The sequence below is a fragment of the Cydia amplana genome, chromosome 5 (assembly GCF_948474715.1).
Source record: "Cydia amplana chromosome 5, ilCydAmpl1.1, whole genome shotgun sequence".
In the NCBI taxonomy this organism is placed as follows: Eukaryota; Metazoa; Arthropoda; class Insecta; order Lepidoptera; family Tortricidae; genus Cydia; species Cydia amplana.
The window spans coordinates 2,682,248-2,703,170 of record NC_086073.1 but is presented as its reverse complement, the minus strand read 5'-3'; the positions used below and the strand labels follow the sequence as shown (position 1 = coordinate 2,703,170).

The 20,923-nt window shown below is 38.3% G+C and overlaps 2 protein-coding genes and 1 non-coding gene across 3 annotated transcripts; 1 reads left to right on the top strand and 2 right to left on the bottom strand.

Annotated features, from left to right (window-relative positions):
• Positions 1 to 1,087: 1,087 nt before the first annotated feature.
• LOC134648163 (secretory phospholipase A2 receptor-like) lies at positions 1,088 to 17,184 on the bottom strand. Its single transcript, XM_063502642.1, has 6 exons — positions 17,157 to 17,184; positions 9,462 to 9,587; positions 4,079 to 4,219; positions 3,304 to 3,516; positions 1,909 to 2,169; positions 1,088 to 1,257 (listed from the first exon to the last, which is right to left on the bottom strand). The coding sequence occupies exons 1-6, from the start codon at positions 17,182 to 17,184 to the stop codon at positions 1,088 to 1,090; spliced, it is 939 nt and encodes a 312-aa protein (XP_063358712.1).
• Positions 17,185 to 17,791: 607 nt separating this feature from the next.
• On the top strand, positions 17,792 to 18,236 carry LOC134648162 (keratin-associated protein 6-2-like). The gene has a single exon (XM_063502641.1). It carries the CDS (start codon positions 17,850 to 17,852, stop codon positions 18,234 to 18,236), a length of 387 nt encoding a protein of 128 aa, XP_063358711.1. The 5' UTR covers positions 17,792 to 17,849.
• Positions 18,237 to 20,375: 2,139 nt separating this feature from the next.
• On the bottom strand, positions 20,376 to 20,449 carry Trnan-guu (transfer RNA asparagine (anticodon GUU)). The gene has a single exon. It is a non-coding gene; the product is annotated as a tRNA-Asn (tRNA).
• Positions 20,450 to 20,923: the final 474 nt, after the last annotated feature.

Below are 20,923 nucleotides of genomic sequence, written 5' to 3'. Positions count from 1 at the left end.
CGGGCAAGACTCCTACCCGTACGCGGCAGTGGAAAATAATATATACTTTGATGGTGAAATAACATTGGAATATTTTGTGATAGCCTAGATTGGCGCGAATCAGATAAAACAATACCTAAACTTCCGTGAGACAAAGACATATTAAATATATTAGAAACGTATATTAAGTGAAACATGTCGAGCGTTTTTCGACTTAAAATACGTGAGTGACCCGTTTTTCATATATTTAATAAAACAATACCTACGAAGAGGAAACAGTGTATTCGCGCTTATCGCACCGCCATCACAGCCGCCACACCCTAAATTAATAGCAAAGAGCAATTCAATAATGCTCGAATGATTTTTAATATTCGAACAATTCTCGGCGCCCATGTATTGTCCATTCAACAGCACCCATTTTTGGACAACACTCTACAAACGAAAAGCAATCTACGTTACAATACAAATAAGATTGAACTTCCCTCAAATTGGTTTATGGAAAAATGTATTATGGGGATATTTGACCGTTTATTTGCCCGTTTGTAATAATTACGGGGTTTTGGTAGACTAATATTTAACGCATGGCTGAGTATTGCGAGAGGTTATAAATTTTTTTACATCTCACTTTTAAGTCGTTGGTTTGTTGAAAAAATCTTGTTGAACAGATTGTTGATGATTTTGAGTATAACATGTTTTTGTAAGGTTGCTTCGTGAAACTATAATGACCTTTATCTTTGTTTGACCTCGATTTATTGAATAGATTAATAAATCCTAAGAAAGTGTATTAGGGAGTTTCACCTTTGTCTAAAAGACTATCCTGTTTTATATAAATAAATAATAGTCATTTAATAACTGGTGGATATGTGCTAGAAATGAGTAATTAGGTAAGCCTTATCAATAATAAACAAACAGCGATATTGCAAACTGTATTAAATTGAATACATCTAAAATTAAGAACAATAAACAAGTATGATTTTTATCGGAAAGCTGTTTTAAATGTTTAAGGAAAAATCTTATAGAAGAATTAATTCCAGTAATTTAATACTAACCTTTTAAATAAATAAAAATATAGAAAAAAACATACTTATAGGATTTTTTCCAAGAAACATTAAAATTTCTTCCCGATATTTATCTCGCAGAAGAATGGTTCCCTGTCGTCGTACTCGATGTCATCAAACAGGCCAGTGCGTTGTATGGAACCCCAGTGCTGGAGGCCATCAAAGTTGTTGGGCTGGTCCTTGCCCCACTTGGCGTATCCGGCTTCGGAGATCGGTTGTCCTGGTAAGTAATAAAAGCATATAATATTATATAACTATACCTGTCACAAATTTATTTCAGGCCTTCAACCTGTCGCCTTTAGGGTAACATTCCATTTCTTTCTAACCGCAGCTGCACTACTGGTACTGAACGCGTCGCTGTTACTGTCAATTTCCATAGTAAAATGAACAGTAGTGCAGCTGTCGTTGGAAATGGACTGTCACCTTTAATGTCTTAACGTCATGGTCAATTGTTTTGTCCTGTCAGCTGTCGATCAGAAATGTGGCAGTCGTCCAGTCAGTCCACTAGGCAGTGGGTTGAAGGCCCCGCCACGATCTCAAGACATATCAGTGATATTATGATGATGATGATGATGGTCTCAATAGAGACAAGTGATATGGCGACTTAATTTAAAATACCAAAACATATCATAGTATAAATTCCCAATCGTGACCACTTGGTTTTGCACCTCCTGTGATTTGCCATCGGTCTCGATCTAACGTAGCCCTCACCGTTTGATGGAATTTGCCTGAGATGACCATTTTAACTTGGTCGGACCATCTAGTTGGTGGGGGGGTCTTTTACGGTTTTGGGGAGCTACAAACCAAGTGGTCACGATCCTTAGTAACGAGGGACCGATAAAGATGGAAGGAAGGAAATTCACAATTTTACCATAAATAGTCAGCCAATTGCCATCCTTATTATCGCCCCACTTCCAGAAACCAACAATAGCGATGTCATCATGTTTTGCCCCACTAACAGTTATTGCAGGATTCTTCGTGAAAATCTCTTTGAGCACTTCAGCTTCGGTGTCACTGTTGACGATGGCAAGATGTCCTCCCTCAGCATGGCACACTTTGGCGGCTTCGTGCCACATTTTAGCATTGGAGTGGAACTTGTAGCAGCTGTATGTTCGCGGTTCATATTGATAACCTGAAACAGTTATCAGAAATGATTAGTAAGTTTGAAATTAAAAGAACTTGTTGAGAACCTTTAGAGTCTTTAGACTATTGCATGAGAGTTGTACTTCACTGTGACATTCTTGTTTTTGATCAATTTGATCATTAATAATACTAGCACCATTAACCCTTTATAGGGCACAATACGATATTATAACGAAAAAAATACCACCCTGTAAGCTATTAATCTAATATTCTAAAATATCTAAAATACGAAAATAAATATAATTTTCGTATTTTTCCTTAAACAGATGTTTTAGGGCTATCATGCAGGCTTGAATTGAAGATTTCTTATAATTTTGCCCGTTGGGTGCTTAGTAACATTAAGTACTAGTTAGTGGCAATAAAGGTACCGTAAAATGGGGTGAGTCGGTGCAAAACTGACATTCAAACCTCGATAACATTTTATTTTTACATATGAAAACTGAATGGTGTATATAATAAGTGTTCTGGACGTTTGTATTTTAGTTTTTATTTTATTTTGGGTAGTTCCATTTCATAACTTTGACGATAAAGAGGAAAACCCACCTCACCCCGTAGTGCCTCGTATTTGGGGTGAGACGGGTTTTCATACAAAGGTGATTTTGGAAGATTGTTGGATCGATTTTTTTTTATTATGAGTATTACTATAGCTCCAATTTAAATTGGAATGCATTGTTTTTGTGGCAGTAGCCTTAAAAAACCATCTCACCCCCCTTTCAAACCTTCTCTCCCCATTCATAACCCAACTCTCCCCGCGAAACCTACTCACCCCATTTTACGGAACCTAACTAATTACGTGGCTAAGAAACGGTAAAAGATAATATATCCGCAGACTAGACTTAGGTACATGAGTATGAGGGCCAGCTTTTAGTTGGCAGATAAATATATCTTGAAATATATAATACCAGACAGTATTTTATAAGCAATTTTAAAGGAATGTCAGGTTAATGTTACATTTGGTACAGTCACCTGCAATAATATGTTACTCACCGAAGGCCCCTAAAATATGTGACACGCTCTTATTGCGCTACAAATTGCGATTTTTGCGGCCTTCAGCATCAAGCAAGCATCTATTCTAATATTTCGTTATCTCAATCAATATAAATAGATATCCTGCAAGTCTTACCAACAACAGTAGTGTGACAGTCTTGGTAGTTAGACATGGAAGCATTATCTTTACGACAGAAGTAGGGATGCTTGGTGTTGCAGCTCACGTCAGAGGCTTCCGCTGATCCGTTCAGCACCACACACTTCTCACTCTCGTCTGCGTCGTTCGGATCGTCCTGGGCGGAAGGTTCGCCCTGTTCCCAGTCTAGATGGATGTCAGATAGAGGAACCCCTGAAAGTTAAAGTTAGTAACATTTTTTTTACTGTGTATGTATAATCAGGTAAACAATCTTATTTGGAAACCAGCATGCCTCAGATTCAATTATAACAAACATTTGATACCTAATCGTTTGTCCCTATCGGTTAATTTGACAATTCTGTTTGTTAGAAAGAGAACAAAATTTAACAGGTTTAGACTCTGTGCGGAAAGAGAAGAGTCGTGAAATGTATGGGCTTCCTTACAGTCCACGACTCTTCTCTTTCCGCACATGCTATATACGAGATTGAGAAATGATAAAGGGGTACGTTTTAAGTAAACCTTTTGAGTGGAGTTCTGATCTATAGATTAAGAATAAAAATGGTATTTTAATTAATCAAACTTTGTGCTCGTATCCCGACAAACACATAATCAATATTTCAGTTTCGAATGCTACTATTCCACCATAGAAAGCAAAGTGCGCAATTTTTTTAATAAGACATGAAGAGTCAAACGAAATACGTTGTGCCCGGCAGTGTTGAAAGCCTGATATTCATTTTTGCAATTTAAAAGTTTGATTTCCCCGTATTTTACTTACCATCCAGCGACATGTAGTCACCCTCAGACACGAGGGCATTGATGCCGGTGAACACACTGCGAGAGTTGACCTTGTATTCTGTCATGATGGCCAGCATGGCTTTCGCCACGGCATGGGTAGAAGGAGAGGCTAAAACTCCGCCTGAAACAGAAGATAAGATTAGAACTTTGTAAACATTGTGTGATTATCAGGGATCGGATATTCGGATTGATATTTACCTAAACTTTGGCGGCGTGAACGGTATGGAGACGGACTCAACTTTATTTTCGTAATAAATTTCCCGGGATTTCCCGGGATTTGTTAACTATGTAACAAGGCAATCTAAACTCATATTTGAACATTTTAATACGCTTATTTATTATGTATTTAATGTAATTTACTATGGAGAAATATTAAATTCAATGTACCTGAGATTTATTCAACTAGCGAAGTATCATTATCATAACTTAGTTTAACGGAACTTGTCGTGAGTACTAGTACTTTTAAAACTACGAGTACTTTAGAAATTGTTTTCCTTCGACGTTTCAAGGACGACATTATGCCCGTGGTCTCAAAATTTTTCCCTTCCGCTATCTCTGCTACCGCCATTGTCTTACGCATAGCAGGTAAAAAAAGACGGGCAATACAAAGAAAATTCGTCACCACGTGTACTTTAAGTATGTACGTGGGCTTTATCTTAGAGATTAAGTGGGGTGTTGAGAGTAAATCATAGTGTCACGAATACCATCAAGATTTAACTAGACGTGAACCTTATGTACAACTGACAAAATTGTACCTTTTGCTTGAAAACGTCACATATATGTGTTATACAAAAAAAATGTTTTATTATTCTCTTATATTACAGAACCCTTGAATCTACTATAATAAGTAGTAAATAGTTATGTAAGATATGTATAGAGAAATGCTTACATTATTTTGCCAATTCACGCTGCGGCTACACTACATACACTGTTCTTGTTAGATCTATATAACAACATATTTCCTTACAAAAATTGTCAAAAATAGCCATAAACTAAACATGTAGGTAAATTTGTACCATCTTATGTCATTTCGTGCGATCCCGGAGTCCCGGAGCATATTTATTAAACTTATAATAAAAAAGAAGCCGACTCCATATTTTCCCAACAATTTCCGGAATTTTGCCAAGTTTAGGTAAATATCGATCCGAATATCCGATCCCTGGTGATTATAAGCCTTAGAGCGCGAGTAATCACAATGGCCGGTTTTTAAACCATAGTACTAGATCTAAGATCCCGTTTTCTAAGGGGACCTTGCATTTTGGAGACAAAGCAAACCGCTTGGAACAGGTGTTCCTGGGGGTGATCTGAGCTAATTTCGCCCGGTTGCCGAGAGGTCCCCCCCAGCAGGTGGGCAGGGGAGGGGGGGGAAAAAATGCCTCCGGCGCGCCTCACTCTAAATTTTATATCTGCATACATCTAGCAACTATATCAAGTTTGGTGTCTTTTTCGTATAATTTGAGGATGGAGAATTCATTTCTGTGACTAAACTTTCACTCACCCATACAAAAAAATCAGGAAATTCAAAATTCAAAAAAAATCTTTACACTTTTTTTTTTTTAAATCCTCTACATAATTAAAACTATGAGGATCTGCTCTAAAAAAAATACATGTGAATAGCCCAGTTATTCTACTATATAGAATAATAAACTTATCAACCATTTTTAACTAATAATTGTATTTAAAAAAATGTTTTGTGTCGCACGGCGGACCGTGCTGAAGTAGGTATACCTACACGCATTTAGTTTAGACACGCATTTACTTCAAAACATTATTCAGCATAACGCAAGTAGGTACAGAAAGTAAATATTTAAAACAATAAAGGAATTTACAATAAGTACGATACAACTGAATATTGGATTATCCTATGCAGAATGAGTTGTCTACCTACTGGATAGTTTCACGACAGATCAATTTTTTATTTAGTTATTGTGACCTTTTATCTTCTACGTCTTTTGAGATACTTATCTATGTATACATAAAAATTATACTAAATTTGCGTGTAGTGTAGGTATCTAAACGGAGGTGAATGCGGTGCAGTGCAGCGGCGCTCGCGCTCAGGGACCGTTGGTATTAGTTCCCAACATCTTTATTTAACTTCCGTTAACTTGAATCTTTTCCGCCGTCTCACTATCTGAAGGTTGTCTGGAAGAGATCGCTATTTAGCGATAAGTCCGCCTGTTGTTACCGACATTTTTGTACCTGTTCATACTTTTGTAACATTTCTTTTGTAGTGTGCAATAAAGCATTTTATTATTATTCACTTTATTTATCTTTCATCTTAAGTTAGGTTTTTTATAATATGAATATAAAAGTAAAATATAAAAACACTTACAAAACAATAAAAAATACATATAAACACATTATAAAAAACCTAACCTAGGGTGCCGCCAGCAGCGGGGCAAGGCCCAAGCTGCCGGTGGCCAGGGCCGCAGAGAGAGGAACTGGCGGACTATCCGCGCCGTTTCCAAGATCACCGCCTTCTGCATCTGGCGCCTTCTGGCCCTTGATCCAACCACCTAGCGAGGGTCTCTCAAGATGTTGGTCGAGACTCTTCGCTATTAGACCGTTCACTGAAACGACTATCGGGACAATGATCGTCGAATCAACATCCCACATGGCGGTTATCTCGTGAGCCAAGTACTTACTGGACTTGTCCTTCTCGGCCTTCACGAGATTCTCATCATGGGGGATGGTGATGTCAACGAGCACGGCCCGACATTGCGATCGATCTATTATCACAATGTCAGGCTTATTGGCTACAATAGTCCTGTCAGTGATGATAGATCGATCCCAATAGAGCGTGGCACGACCATTCTCGACAACAGGCGCAGGTAAATACTTGTAGTACGGTACTTCGCGGTCCACAAGACCATATAGAAGAGCAAGTTGCTGGTGAATAATCCTGGCTACGAGCTTGCACAGATTATGTCTGTGCAAGTACTCGCCGTTAGCAAGATGAGAACAACCGGAAATGATATGCCTGAGTGACTCTCCGGGACGGCGGCATGCCCCACAAATGTCGACCGTACCGTCCTTCAGGATATATTTCCGATAGTTGTTCGTCATCATTACTTCGTCCGCAATTGCACAGGCAAAACCCTCGGTTTCTCCGAAGAGGTCCCCGAATCGTAACCAGTTCACCGACCCGAGCAGGTCCACATCGGGTCCCGTGAGGGCCTTGTAGAACCGCCCGTGTAGCACCTTACTCTCCCATGCCGCCTTGCGATCCGCAGTACTTAGTACCACAGGTTTGCGCCAGTTCTCGTTTGCCAAGGAGAGCGGCGTGAGGTTCCTGTCTACTGCCACCACAACACGATGCATCCCACACTCGTTGTTAAGGAAATAATTCCTGAGATTGTACACCTGGCGGTTGTGGAGATCCTTGGCGTTTAGGAAGCCTCGGCCTCCACACTTCCGTGGGATGTACAATCTCATAACTGACGAGCGTGGGTGTAGCATGCGATGCATGGTGAGCAGTGATCGGACCCTCCGATCTAGGGCGTCCAGTTCGGTCTGAGTCCACCTTAGTATGCCAAAGGAGTATGTGAGTAGGGGCATTACCCAGGCGTTGAAGGCACGCACTTTGTTGCCTCCTGACAAAAGACTGTTAAGGACTTTTGTGAGCCGACTGAAAAAGCGCTCCTTCACCGACCGTCTAATACCCTCGTCCTCAATACCCAGAAACTGTGACATACCAAGGTATTTATAGGTTTCTGATTCAGAGATAGATCTGAAAGCCATTGTCTCAGAGAGTTGTAAATTTGTTGAATTTACAACCCTCCCCCGCTCTACATGTATAACCGCACATTTATCGACACCAAACTCCATGTTGATGGCACTACTGAAGACTTCGGTAGTTTTCAGTAGGTCCAACAAGTCTTGGCTATTTTCAGGAGGTCATCCATGTACAAAAGGTGAGAAATGACTTCACCCTCTCTCCGAAGCCGGCAACCTAGTCCCAAATCTTTCAGCAGGGTGAGGTTCATGAGGAGATTCAGAGCTAGGCAGAACCACAGGGGACTCAGACTATCACCCTGAAAGATTCCTCGCTCAATCCTTATAAAATCCTGCGGGCCAGAGCGGTCATCCCCGCCTCCTGGTTGACGAAGGACTGTGGTCCACTGCCTCATACACGCGCTTAGGAAGGCTCTCAAAGCTGCATCAACTTTATACAGCTCTAAGTCCCTCCCCAGCCATGAATGAGGCACCGAATCATAGGCCTTCTTATAGTCAATCCAAGCGGCTGAGAGGGCCCCCTTGTTCCGCCGGATTTGTTGGCATATGGTCATGTCTATGAGGAGGAGCTCTTTAGTACCACGGGACCCAACCCTACATCCATTTTGAGCGGAAGCCAAAATATTGTTTGCGACAATGTGCGCATTGATTTTTGCTCTCAAAATGGATGTAAGGAGCTTGTGAGTGTAGGCAAGCATGTGGTGGGTCTGTAGTTTTTTGCTTCCGTGGTACTACCGGACTTGAAGAGCAGGAAGGTGACACCAGTTGTTAAGGAAGCTGGGAGAGAACCAAGCTCGAGGGCTTGTTGGAATTGTGCTGCCACTTATTATTATTATTTATATATTTCATTTATATTTGCATATATATCACGTCCAGAAGTAATATATTAATGTAATCTACAAAAAGAAGCATAATAACTTATAAGAAACCATCAAACCATACTTAAAAATCCTAAAAGCTGCATACTGCTCTTACAATGCAGGTACTCCGCGCGACATAAAAATTTTTTTTTACAGAGTTATAAAAGAAAAATGATTGAGAAGTTTACTATTCTATATATAAGGATAACTAGGCTATTGACAGGTATTTTTTTTGTAGAGCAAATCCTCGTAGTTTTAATTTTGTAGAGGATTTTCAAAAAAAAAAGTGTAAAGATTTTTTTTTAATTTTTAATTTCTCGATTTTTTTGTATGGGTGAGTGAAAGTTTAGTCACAGAAATGAATTCTCCATCCTCGAATTATACGAGAAAGACACCAAACTTGATATAGTTGCTAGAGGTATGCAGATATAAAATTTAGAGTGATGCGCGCCGGAGGCACTTTTGCCCCCCTCCCCTGCCCACCTGCTGGGGGGGACCTCTCGGCAACCGGGGTAAATCAGCTCAGATCACCCCCAGGAACACCTGTTCCAAGCGGTTTGCTTTGTCTCCAAAATGCAAGGTGGTGGACCTTAGATCTCTTGCTACCATGGGATTGTCAATTTCTTCACACATACACATTAGTAGGTAATTTTCTATTTCATTTTAACCTAGTTCTAAATCTAATGACTCCATCGACGACCAATCTTCGTCATTTGACAGATTATGGAATCCAAAACTTGTCAAGTGTGCTTGCTAGCAGGATCTTACCTTCAAGCTGGCATCGGCGAAATGCGTTCTTCCAGTTAGCTGGCACGATGTGCAGGCGCAGCCACGCGTCCGCCTCCGGCACGTACTCGTAGCTGTGATCCAACACGCCAACTACATACTGCTGGCCTGGAATAATCAACCAAACATATTTTTTACCAGGGTCTCTATTGTTTCCCAAAACGTTTTAAGTAATAATGTATTTTTTGCTCGCATTTTTGTTAGTTCAGAAACGCGTCACTTTTCAGGATTGCCATAAAACAAACCTAACCTAACCTATCTACAGGATAACCTTACGAAAATCCTGAAAAGTTAACGGTTTCAGTTTTATGACTAATGATAATATGACAAACAATACATTATGACTTAAAACTTTATGGGAAACAAAGGGACCCCATTTTACCAAGACCAAGACCAAGAGGGCGATTCGGACTTTATAATCGTGTCTGCAAACACCAACAGTAACATCTGGTTAAAAAAATGACACTGTAGAAACCTGAGGGTCTACCGTGAACACCGAAGTTCGCAATTTGCGGGTATCTTTCTCTTTTACTCTAATTAAGATGTAATCGACCGGAATGAACCAAGATTACCTTTTGTATTGTATTCGAGCTCCCGATATTTCGACGCAGTTACATGCATTGCATCTTGTTCACGGGTAACTGAAGCTAGCGGGTGGGTGTCAAAGTTGTGTAGACCGCGCTCGGTCTACCCTCATTCGTGCGCGTCGGCTGCATGTAACTGCGTCGAAATATCAGGAGCTCGAAAACAATAAAGTGTCATTCTATGGAACTTGCTATATGTAAACAAAAGTCACTAGTAAATTGGCATTTAGACACAATCTTAATATGGCGGTTTGTTTACAGAGTTAGCAAGTTCCATAGAATGACACTTTACCAAAAAAGGTAATCACGGTTCATATCCCGGTCGATATATAATAAGTCTACATTTAACGTTGAGTTTAAGTGTATCAATAAAAACTTACCCACAAATAAAACACAGCACAATAATACTAATCGAGACATATTAACGCTCTTAAAGATAAAGAGTGAACTTAAAAGCGGTTATCACGCTTTTTATATAGGTAGCAAATGTTTTATCAGTTAGTAGTTGTTTTAAGTTTTTTCCTGTTTGTCAAAGTTGCACAAGATTATGTACTTACCCACAATAATTAAATGCTTAAACTAGAAATACAAAAATAGAAACGTTTACAAATAATTAGACTTCTTAATCAATCGATTCAATATAATCTATCTAATACCTTTAAACGAGCAATTCTTTTTTATTTATTTATTTATATATATATTTCGGGGATCTCGGATACGGCTCTAACGATTTCGATGAAATTTGCTATACGGGGGTTTTCGGGGGCGAAAAATCGATCTAGCCAGGTCTTATCTCTGGGAAAACGCGCATTTTCGAGTTTTTATATGTTTTCCGAGCGAAGCTCGGTCACCCAGATATTTATGAGTTAAATGATAAAATAAGCAAACTGTTTCATTATTCAGATGTCTGGTTTTTTTTAGAGCCGCTTGACAGCCATTCAACCTACGGCGCCATACCTCGCAGTGGCTTGCTGGACGCCCGTGAACAAGTATGACAGAGACCCGTTCATCTGCGAAATCATGCTGTAAATGACTGTTTTGGCAATCACTCTTGTAGGTAAGCCTAACAATTTTATTAGCCTAATAAAAAAATAAAAAAAATGCACCCAGTCTCATTGTCCATCCAAACTTCAATCCATAGACCGGTATACTGTTCACTTTTTCTACAATAGTCCCAATGCCTGCTGAGACCGGTTCATGGGTGTTTATTGTTGCACCTGTGAACGGGTCCCAGCAGGCGTTCTACATGACATTAAAGCTCTCAAAAGGGCCTCTACGTGTTGGATCTATATCCCTACGCAAGCCTATCAAAAGACCGGGATTTATAGGCCCGTGAAACCCAAAATGGACTTACAAAAAAAATTAATAAGCTTTTTGGAAGATCATTTACAAGTTCATTTCGTAATCGTTTTATTTAAGTCGTTGAGCTGACCTCTACGGTTATTTGTGAAGCCATAAGAATGTGTCAACCAGATGTTTTATTTACTTCTTATTTAATTCATTGTGAGGGTTATTATTTCAAGTGACTGTACCCTCCTAAAGCTCACGGTTCTAGTTATAGCAAAGAGTATATATTTTATAGTGAGTTACTGTCATGGTAAATTATGTAGGTAGCCACAGTAAATTCACAGAATAGGCCATAAGATTGCACCATACCTTTGGGCTAGTCTCGCCTAGATGGCGTTAATTTCAATATAATTACAAATTAACACATATCAGTGAAAGAATAAGGATCAAAGTCAAATGGCGTTCGAACAGTTTAAATCTTCTGTCAAAAGATGGCGGTGAATTTACTGTGGCTACATAATTTACTACATTATTTACAGTAACTCTCTATAAAATCTATACTCAATGGTTATAGTATTTATACAGTTCGATGATCTGTTTCGTTAAATTTTCAAGCCAAACATAATACACTCTATTTCCTACAACTATATGATCAAATTTCAGTAGCAAAATTTGTATTTTTCATTTGTATGACTGGGCCTCTTAGGGTACAACTCTGAAACTCAAAAGGTTCTCGTTAAAGATATTTAAGCAACGTTTCAGTTTTTTTTCTCTGAGATTCTTGCAAAGATTCTCAGTCAATTTATAACCATAAATCACATACATATTATCAAAATTGTTTGAATTAAATTCCATTCATAATTATTGCCCACAGCTTCCTAATGGCTACACTTATCCTACCTACCAATTAGGGCCACCCCACATCTAGCGTCTTTCGAGCGTCGGCGTCTCGTCGGCGTCTACAACTCTATGGCCCTGCTCGACGCAACGTCGACGCAACGTCGACGCAACTGCGCAGCGACGTCATTTTCCATAGCGCTGACCGACGCCGACGCCCGAAAGACGCCAGATGTGGGGTGGCCCTTAGTTGAATACCTACTTAGCAGCAGTGATTTAAGCGATTTTGAATGAATCACGGCACGGCTAAAAAAACAAGTAGGCTAATATGCTTCTCAAGATGTTTGGAAATCCTTTACCTGTACGAATTCCAAAATCTTAAATACATCTATCGGGTAAATTGTTCATACGCTACGTACGTACTTTCTACGTTCATGCGTGCGAACAAAGCCTTGCTAGTTGCGACGCTGGTTCAGTAGATGGCATTAGTGTCAGATGAGCGATTTTTATTTTGTTGTCGATTTAGTTTCGTCAGATTTTGTTAAAATTTGGTAAGTATGGGCGGAAAAAACACGAGACTTAAAAAAGTTTGATTTTCCGTAACGGAACACAACGATTCGTTACGAAAATTCCATACGGATTCGTCATTCGTAACTAGGGGGGAAGATTTTTTTTAGGACGCATGATAAAATTTAGATCGTTGTCAATTTAAATTGTACAAAGTACCAAGCTGCTATGCTTTAAAACATGAAACCAGGTGTAAAACTATCCAAACGACTAAAATATTTATTTAAAATCTTGTAAGTAGCAAAACAGCGGTCCTTTAAAGTAATTTACGACTGTCCTGTATCCCTAACTGTAATAACTCTTACATGTCTCTATATTACATTCGAATATGAACTTTATAAATAAAACGATAAAGTTCAAATTGTATTGACATATAGGACATAGATACGAGATTTGGTAAGTATGTGAATTAATGTGTGACATGTGCATGAGCGCCATTACGGCACCCTTTTAAGTATATAAATTTTGAGAACGTGTAAAAAATGTTTGTTGTTATTAATAGATAAATCTATAAAGAGGTGAGGTAAACGTACTGGTGCTCGACGCGGTACCAGTACATGTCATCTTGAAACTTAAGTCGTTGTCAATAGAGGTGACAGCAGCGTGCCATCTAATGGGCATTAGCATGTCGAGCACTAGTACGTTTACCTTACCTACTTTTAGATTAAACGTGTCGTAGTATCACAAATATAAAAACATATCGTCGGGTACACTACATAATTCCGAAATATTTAATGCCGAATTTTAGAATATCGAACTTTATTATTCCGATTTTTAAATGCTCGATCCATCAAAATTCCGACTGCCGTAATTACGAAGGATGAAAATCACGAAGGTATATATTTCCGAATAGCAAAAAAGCCGATTTTTTTAAATTCCGAACCACATAATTCCGAATTTAAAAATTCCGATAGTGATAAACACCGAATTCAACATTTTCGATTTTTGAAATCACGAATTCCGAATTGTCATTATTCCGAAATTTTGAATTCCGATTTGACGTGATTCCTATTTTAACTATCCCCATTTTTAAAATTCCGAATTTATCGAGTCGTGTTCCGCATCTGCTCCGGCGCTACGGGCAAAGCAGCCCCTTCACCCTTGCGTATCAAAGCGCAGGCACTAATGCTCGCCTTCGCAGCTTCGGCTTGCTGGTCGCCTTCGGTCGAGGGCTGCTTCCCCTCCGCGCCTCCGGCTTTTTACATACACTCTAGGGGTAGGACAGACAAGACCACGTGGATAGTGGGGTGCTCCGATTCGGATTTTCGTTAGTTATACATATAGACTTTTAAGTCTAAGTGCGTTTAAATCTTATTTTGAAAATCACGAATTTCATTATTCCGAGTTTACAAAAGATCGAATTTCTGAATACCGAATTACTTTTTTCCGATCGGTCAATGATTTTTTCGGAATAGACAAATTCGGAAAAAATATTTTCGGATTTTTTTAAAATCGGAACTTTAAGCTTTCGTGCATATGACAATCGGATTTTAAGTTTTCGGTAATAGCATAGTCGTGATTTTCTTCTTTCGTGGTTTTCAAAGTCGTAATTTCGATATTTCGGGCATATAAAAAATCGGGATTATGAAAATCGAGGTTATGAAAGTCGGAAAAACATATTTCGGAATATTTGGGTGTTCCCCATATCGTCACTACTTTGTAAAAATCTCGTATCTCGCACTTCTACTCAAAGTTAAAACGCAGTACCTAACTCTGTAGGCATCCCATATACATGTGTACAGTGTGTAAATTCAAAACGGGCGTATATTTAAACGGTGGTTAGCATAGGACCTTAGAAGTATATTGAGGTAGATTTGGTTTAGAAATACAATGAAAATGTCTCGCTCACACACCGGAGCGCCGTGCGGGTACGCATCAGTGTTATAACCGCGTTAGTTATTCAAATTTAATTGAAAAGCACTCCAACCAATCACTTCGCTATCGCTAACATAGGCCCTGAAGAATATTCAACTCATTTTATTGACCTGTCGTGACATGGCCGTATGAGCTTTGAGAAAAAATATAATCATAGATACGGGTATGGTTAAGTAGACTACGCTTCGAAACCTTTGCGGACCTCTGGTTTAAAGCTGCACGGTATAGATTAGATATACATAGGTCCAAAAATTAAGTAAAGGCTTTCTTGTATATGCAGCGTTAGTTTAGACATTCCATGACAGGCATTGATGTCAGGTACACGTTCGAATTGGCCTGTTACTCGTAGTGCAGTTTATTTTACTATTACATTACAATACAATACAATACAATTAAATATAATACAAATCCTCTTTATTGCACAACCTCAGAATAAATGTACATGGAAACACAAATAACATACATACATTACCGCTTCGTCGTCACTTAGGTAAAGTATTTAAATCAAGCCCTAAATACAAGCAATGTCATAACTTTTTTTTAAAGATGCAGAATCGCGCCCCCGCGATTGGCTTGATAAAATATTAAAAAAATAAACAAAGCACTCGTTACACTCATTCGAATTTAATTATTTTGTATGCTTCGTTACCATTACAAATAAATCTACATATTACTTACCAAAACTCTTATCTTATAACTTTAGATAAAAGAAAACATACCTTATAGCAAGTGTGTAAAGCTTAAAATCAAATAAACGTTTGCGGATTATACGACCAATTTACAATGATTTAAACTTTGTATGGTTATTTTTGTTTACTACATTCGGCCATTGAATGAAATAGTTTTATTGTTATAGTTTAATTATATTTGTCTTTACAAAACAATAAATTATTATTGTAGTCTGGAGTTCAGTTAACGGGTTCTGAATTGATTTTGATGCTTGATTTATCCGATTGAACTTATTTTTAATTGAATTTGAACCTGCTGTGAATCATTGATTGATGCTAGCCTGCATTTACCACAAAGAGTTTAATTAAAAACAAATTTATAGGCAATAATGTTAAGAGTCAAATCCCAACTTCTGCAAAATTTTTATACAATTACAACTCAATAAAATAAGACTTTTTAATTAAGTAATAAGTTTTGCCATAGTTACCTTCCGTAATGTATGGAGTGATCATCGCTAACCGACTCTAAGCATACTTCTCTATAGAAAGTTCTCTTTGGCACAAAACGCTATAAATTCGCACTTGTCCCCAACAGATGGCGTTTTTACCGAACTCTGACCGTGGCCCGACCACCTGTCTTTGGGACATTGCGGGATACCGCAGATGCTCGGCGTTGGGGGCCTGATTTAGTTTTGTTTTGTGTTTAGAACATAAATAAAATGGGAGGACATACTGGGTGTTATTTAGAAATATTTTGGAGTTTAGATGATGTTTAATAAATCATCAAATGATGCGATACAAGCAATTAAATAGGTCTACTGACTAATTTTTACTTGAGAAATTGTTAAAAATAATATCCGTGCCTTTTCCAAGAAAATCAAAAATTATTTCATAACAATACAAATTAAGGGGTAAGTTAAATCTAAATTATTAAGGTAAGGTAAAGGTAAACTATTAAACTACGCTTCGGTCAATTAATAAGGTAAAACAATGCCATATTTTTTGAAGAATTACACTGACACTGACATATCTGATCCATATCGTATCTTTAGCAAAATTTTGACGTATCTTAAAGTTAGAATCAGGCCGGTGGTTAAATATAAACATCAACTGCTTCCATAGCATCTTAATCCATAAACATACATAATTAAGATAGAGATTTCAGAAGTTACTACAAAAACAAATTAAACTAACAACAAAACCATAAACATTATCCTCATAACAATTAATTAAGAGGAAAACACCCGATAAGGATATTAATAATTAAAACTATATCCACAGGAGGTCTAATTAGTTTCGAATTCTTCATCTGCCGTCCCTTTTTAAGTCGTGGAAAAAAGCGGGACAGAAATTCGGTAGCTCGATTATTAATTGGGGTTCATTTTGAACACCGTCTCGTTAATTTAAATGTTTGCTTTGGATATTTTTTAAAGGAGAATGTAAAAAATTAAAGTGTTTCATTTGTAACCCTTTTGGACCGGTACTTAATTAGCTACACCATCTTATAATGTAATTTTTATTTAGACTGTACTTAATGTCAAATAATTTAATTTCAAAAATGTATGTTGCACATAAAATTACACTTTAGTGGACTGCTTTATAAGTACAGTCAGCAGCAGAAGTTACTAAGCGGGCGAGGTGTTCAAAATTACCTTGACATGACACGCTCTTATTCTTTTAAACAATAAAGTCGCGTCAAGATCATTTTGAACACCTGGCCCTGGCCGTAGTGATTTAATTCTCTTTGGGAGCGGCCTTAGTGCACGCTGCTCAAATTACTTGAGAGCCCGACGCCACGCTGCACGCCCCGCCGAACGCTCCGCTTCGAGCGTCCACTCAGGCCTTACACTAAGGTATACCTGTGGTAGCCCCGCTATTATTCTTCATGTTCAATTACTTTAGCCACAATGTGGAAAGAAAACAATATCAATGCAATTTTAGATATTTAGGTAAATCTACTATCTGCGGTTATTCGCCTAGGTATATAGAAAAATAATCTGTACCCATCTGTACCTAACTACTCAAGACTGGTATCGTGCAATGCAAAAAGGGTTAGTTTGTATGTAAAAAGCGACCGTTACCTACCCAATTATCATTGCTCTCCTATGTTACTGGTAAAATCTACAGTCAAGATCTAAAATATCGATCCGATACAGATTAAGGGCGGAAACTATATAAACGCTACCTTAATGTCTAGGCAATAATGTCGTGTAAACATATTTTAGGCGCCAAGTCCGTATAGTTATTTTACACCTTGCGATACATGTTATCTAACTTGTAAACATCAAAGCAATTAATCTTTCACATATCGTTAATTAACGAGGTCTCCAAGAATTAATTAACCCATTCAAGGCCGTTTGTAATATTACATTTGCAAATTCTTAACTAAGCAGATACCTATTCGACAGAGCCTAATTTCTAGAAAAAATGCATTATTTCATGGTCCTTCAAGAACCTTGATGTACATAATATTATACTACGTTTTTGTATATAAAAGACGAAATAATATAGTTTGGAATCATTCAAATAGTAACATTTGAAGAAACAGCAAGATGTTTACTAAAATTGTTGTTATCGCCGGGTGTCTGTTTGGCTTGGCTCAAGCTGGGGCTTTGGCCGGCGGCGCAGGGCTCAGACATGGCGCAGGGCTTGGTTATGGCGCTGGGGTCGCCTACGGCGCAGGGCTCGGACATGGCGCAGGGCTCGGCTATGGCGCAGAGCTTGGTTATGGCGCTGGGGTCGGCTATGGCGCTGGCCTTGGTTACGGCGGTTTGGGATACACCGGCGCTCCTGCGACTTCATACGTTCACCGCGTTGACTACAACACTGGTCACGGTGGTTACGGGGCTGGCTACAGCGCTGGTTACGATGGCTACGGCGCCCACGGTGGCTACGGCGCTGGTTACGGACGCGGACTCTATGGCCACGGTGGCTGGTAAATATACTTATGTTACTTACCGATTTTGCACAAAGCAATTGCTTAATTTTGATGTATTGAAATGAAATAAATCTATGTATTATTGAAAAACCTTTTTTTCTCCTTTTATTGTCTATGGAATAGGGTCAAGGAGGGAACAGTGGATCGGTAGAAAAAGGCCAGGGTACATGCAGTGGCTCACTCAACCTCATTTCAACACGAGAGAGGCGATATTTGGGCGACTGCGCCACTTTTCGAGTTGAGCCACTGTTTCCGCCCTGACCCTGTCTTTTTTGTCACCTTTAAACTTTACCTATCACGTCAAATGATGGTCACTATGACAGTTCCTTTAAATCTCTTTTAGTTGGGCTCAATAAAACATTAATAAATAAACTATGTATTTAGCGTTTTTTTAAATTAAGTCTTTATTTCTAAGTCAATTAATAATGTGCAAATCTTCCAAAAAATGTCTACACTGTCACAGGGACCATCATTCGACGCGAGAGATATTTATAGTTGATCAAACCAAATTTCTCAGTAAATAAGAACAAAAAAACCATACTGATCCTTTACTTTTCTAGTACTAGTGTAAGACAAAGACAGTATGATACTCTCTGTCCATGTTTGAAATGAGACAGTCCTTTGACAGAATATAAATAACTGTAGCATAGTCTCTTAGATTATATTTTCTGTAATAGGTACCACATCACAAAAAACCAGCAATTATTAAATGATTCCATAATCTACAAATTCAGTACCCACATGATGGATGCTGACAAACGCCCCGCCTAAAAGCTACATTCACCCCGTTTCATTTTTTACACACAAAAATTTTAACCAACTAAATAAATGTGGGTAATTGCGTGATTTATGTACGCGTGTGGAATGCTTTTAAAATATGACATGCTATCAATCAGGGTGGAGTTACAAACTACGGTGTAAAGTAGCCCCAAGTATAATTTGACCCCTTGATTTATACTAATTGTAGGTAATAGGAGGTCACATTATAGTGGGTCCGGTTTTTAAAGTTGTGAATGACCGTAGGGTAAAGGGATGATTAATCTCTATTATTAAAAACTATAATCATCATCTTCCTCGCGTTGTCCCGGCATTTTGCCACGGCTCATAGGAGCCTGGGGTCCGCTTGGCAACTAATCCCAGTAATTGGCGTGGGCACTAGTTTTTACGAAAGCGACTGCCATCTGACCTTCCAACCCAGAGGGTAAACTAGGCCCGTATTGGGATTAGTCCGGTTTCCTCACGATGTTTTCCTTCACCGAAAAGCGACTGGTAAATATCAAATGATATTTCGTACATAAGTTCCGAAAAACTCATTGGTACGAGCCGGGGTTCGAACCCGCGACCTCCGGATTGCAAGTCGCACGCTCTTACCGCTAGGCCACCAGCGCCAGCGCTATAAAAACTATAATGTTTGCTGAATTCATTTTTTGTGTTTCAATTTGTTGTCTTATTAAAAAAACAAAAGGCATGTAGGCTTTATGTTTTGTTTATTTCTTATAAATCCCGAAGGACAAAGTCCTGTTTTGTAACTTTAATATGTACTTAATAAAATACATGTAAGTACAGTCGTATTAGATATACACCTCTGGAGTTGCAGGCGTCCATAGGCTACGGTGACTGCATAACATCAGGCGGGCCGTATGTTTGTTTGCCATGCCTATATATGGAATGAACCTATTTAATAGCATTTTTTTTACTTTATCAAAATATTTGTCTATTAATATGATTCTTATCCGAGAGTTTTCATGGCACAGTTTAATGAGCGAGAAAGAGAACGTTACATGCGACTCATGCGTCAGAGAGGGACCTCGTTATTCGCTGTTTAACATCGGTTTTGTTCCACAGTGATAATTCTGTGATAACTATTATAATATATATTATATTCTATGCTGTGACACACACAGATCATAATAAAATAAAATAATATGTAGTTAAACACAGAAATGTACTAAGTGTATGATGGGGGAACTCAGGAACTGAAAGCGTCGAAAATAACGAGTGAGGCCCATAATATATGACATATGACAATAACATTGAAATACCGATTTTTTTTATAAGAGTGGACGAGTCATTTTTAAACATTTGATTACCAAATAAATAAAAACATTGAAAACATGAACATTAAAAATACAAAAAGTAACGCCCCCGGGTGGGCTTGAACCACCAACCTTTCGGTTAACAGCCGAACGCGCTAACCAATTGCGCCACGGAGGCGATAGTGGCCCGTGCTAAATTACGCTTTAGCTTCTACGGAGCTCATCTACCGACTAGCGTGCAAGATAACGTCTTGACGTCATCAGTCGGCAGATTGTGTACGAAAAGTCTGCGTGGTTTATCTACCTACCTACTAAATAACATAATTGTTGATGTAAAATATACCTAATTATTAATTTTAATCGTTAAATAAAATAAATAAATAAATTCATTTATTTAAGGACCATCAGGGATCATTTTTTGTTAGTACTTACGACTATGCCTTATAAAATATTGTTAGTATTATTCTCTATAAACTATACAATGTCTTTTTGTAGCAAAATATAAATTAATTAATTGAAATTAAAAAGAAATGAAATTAAATCAAAATATAATATAAGTTAAGATCAAGTAATTTAATGATACTGATAAAATTACATGCACCGCTAATTATACTCCCAGTCGTAATTAGATTCCAAAAAAAGTAAGAGAATG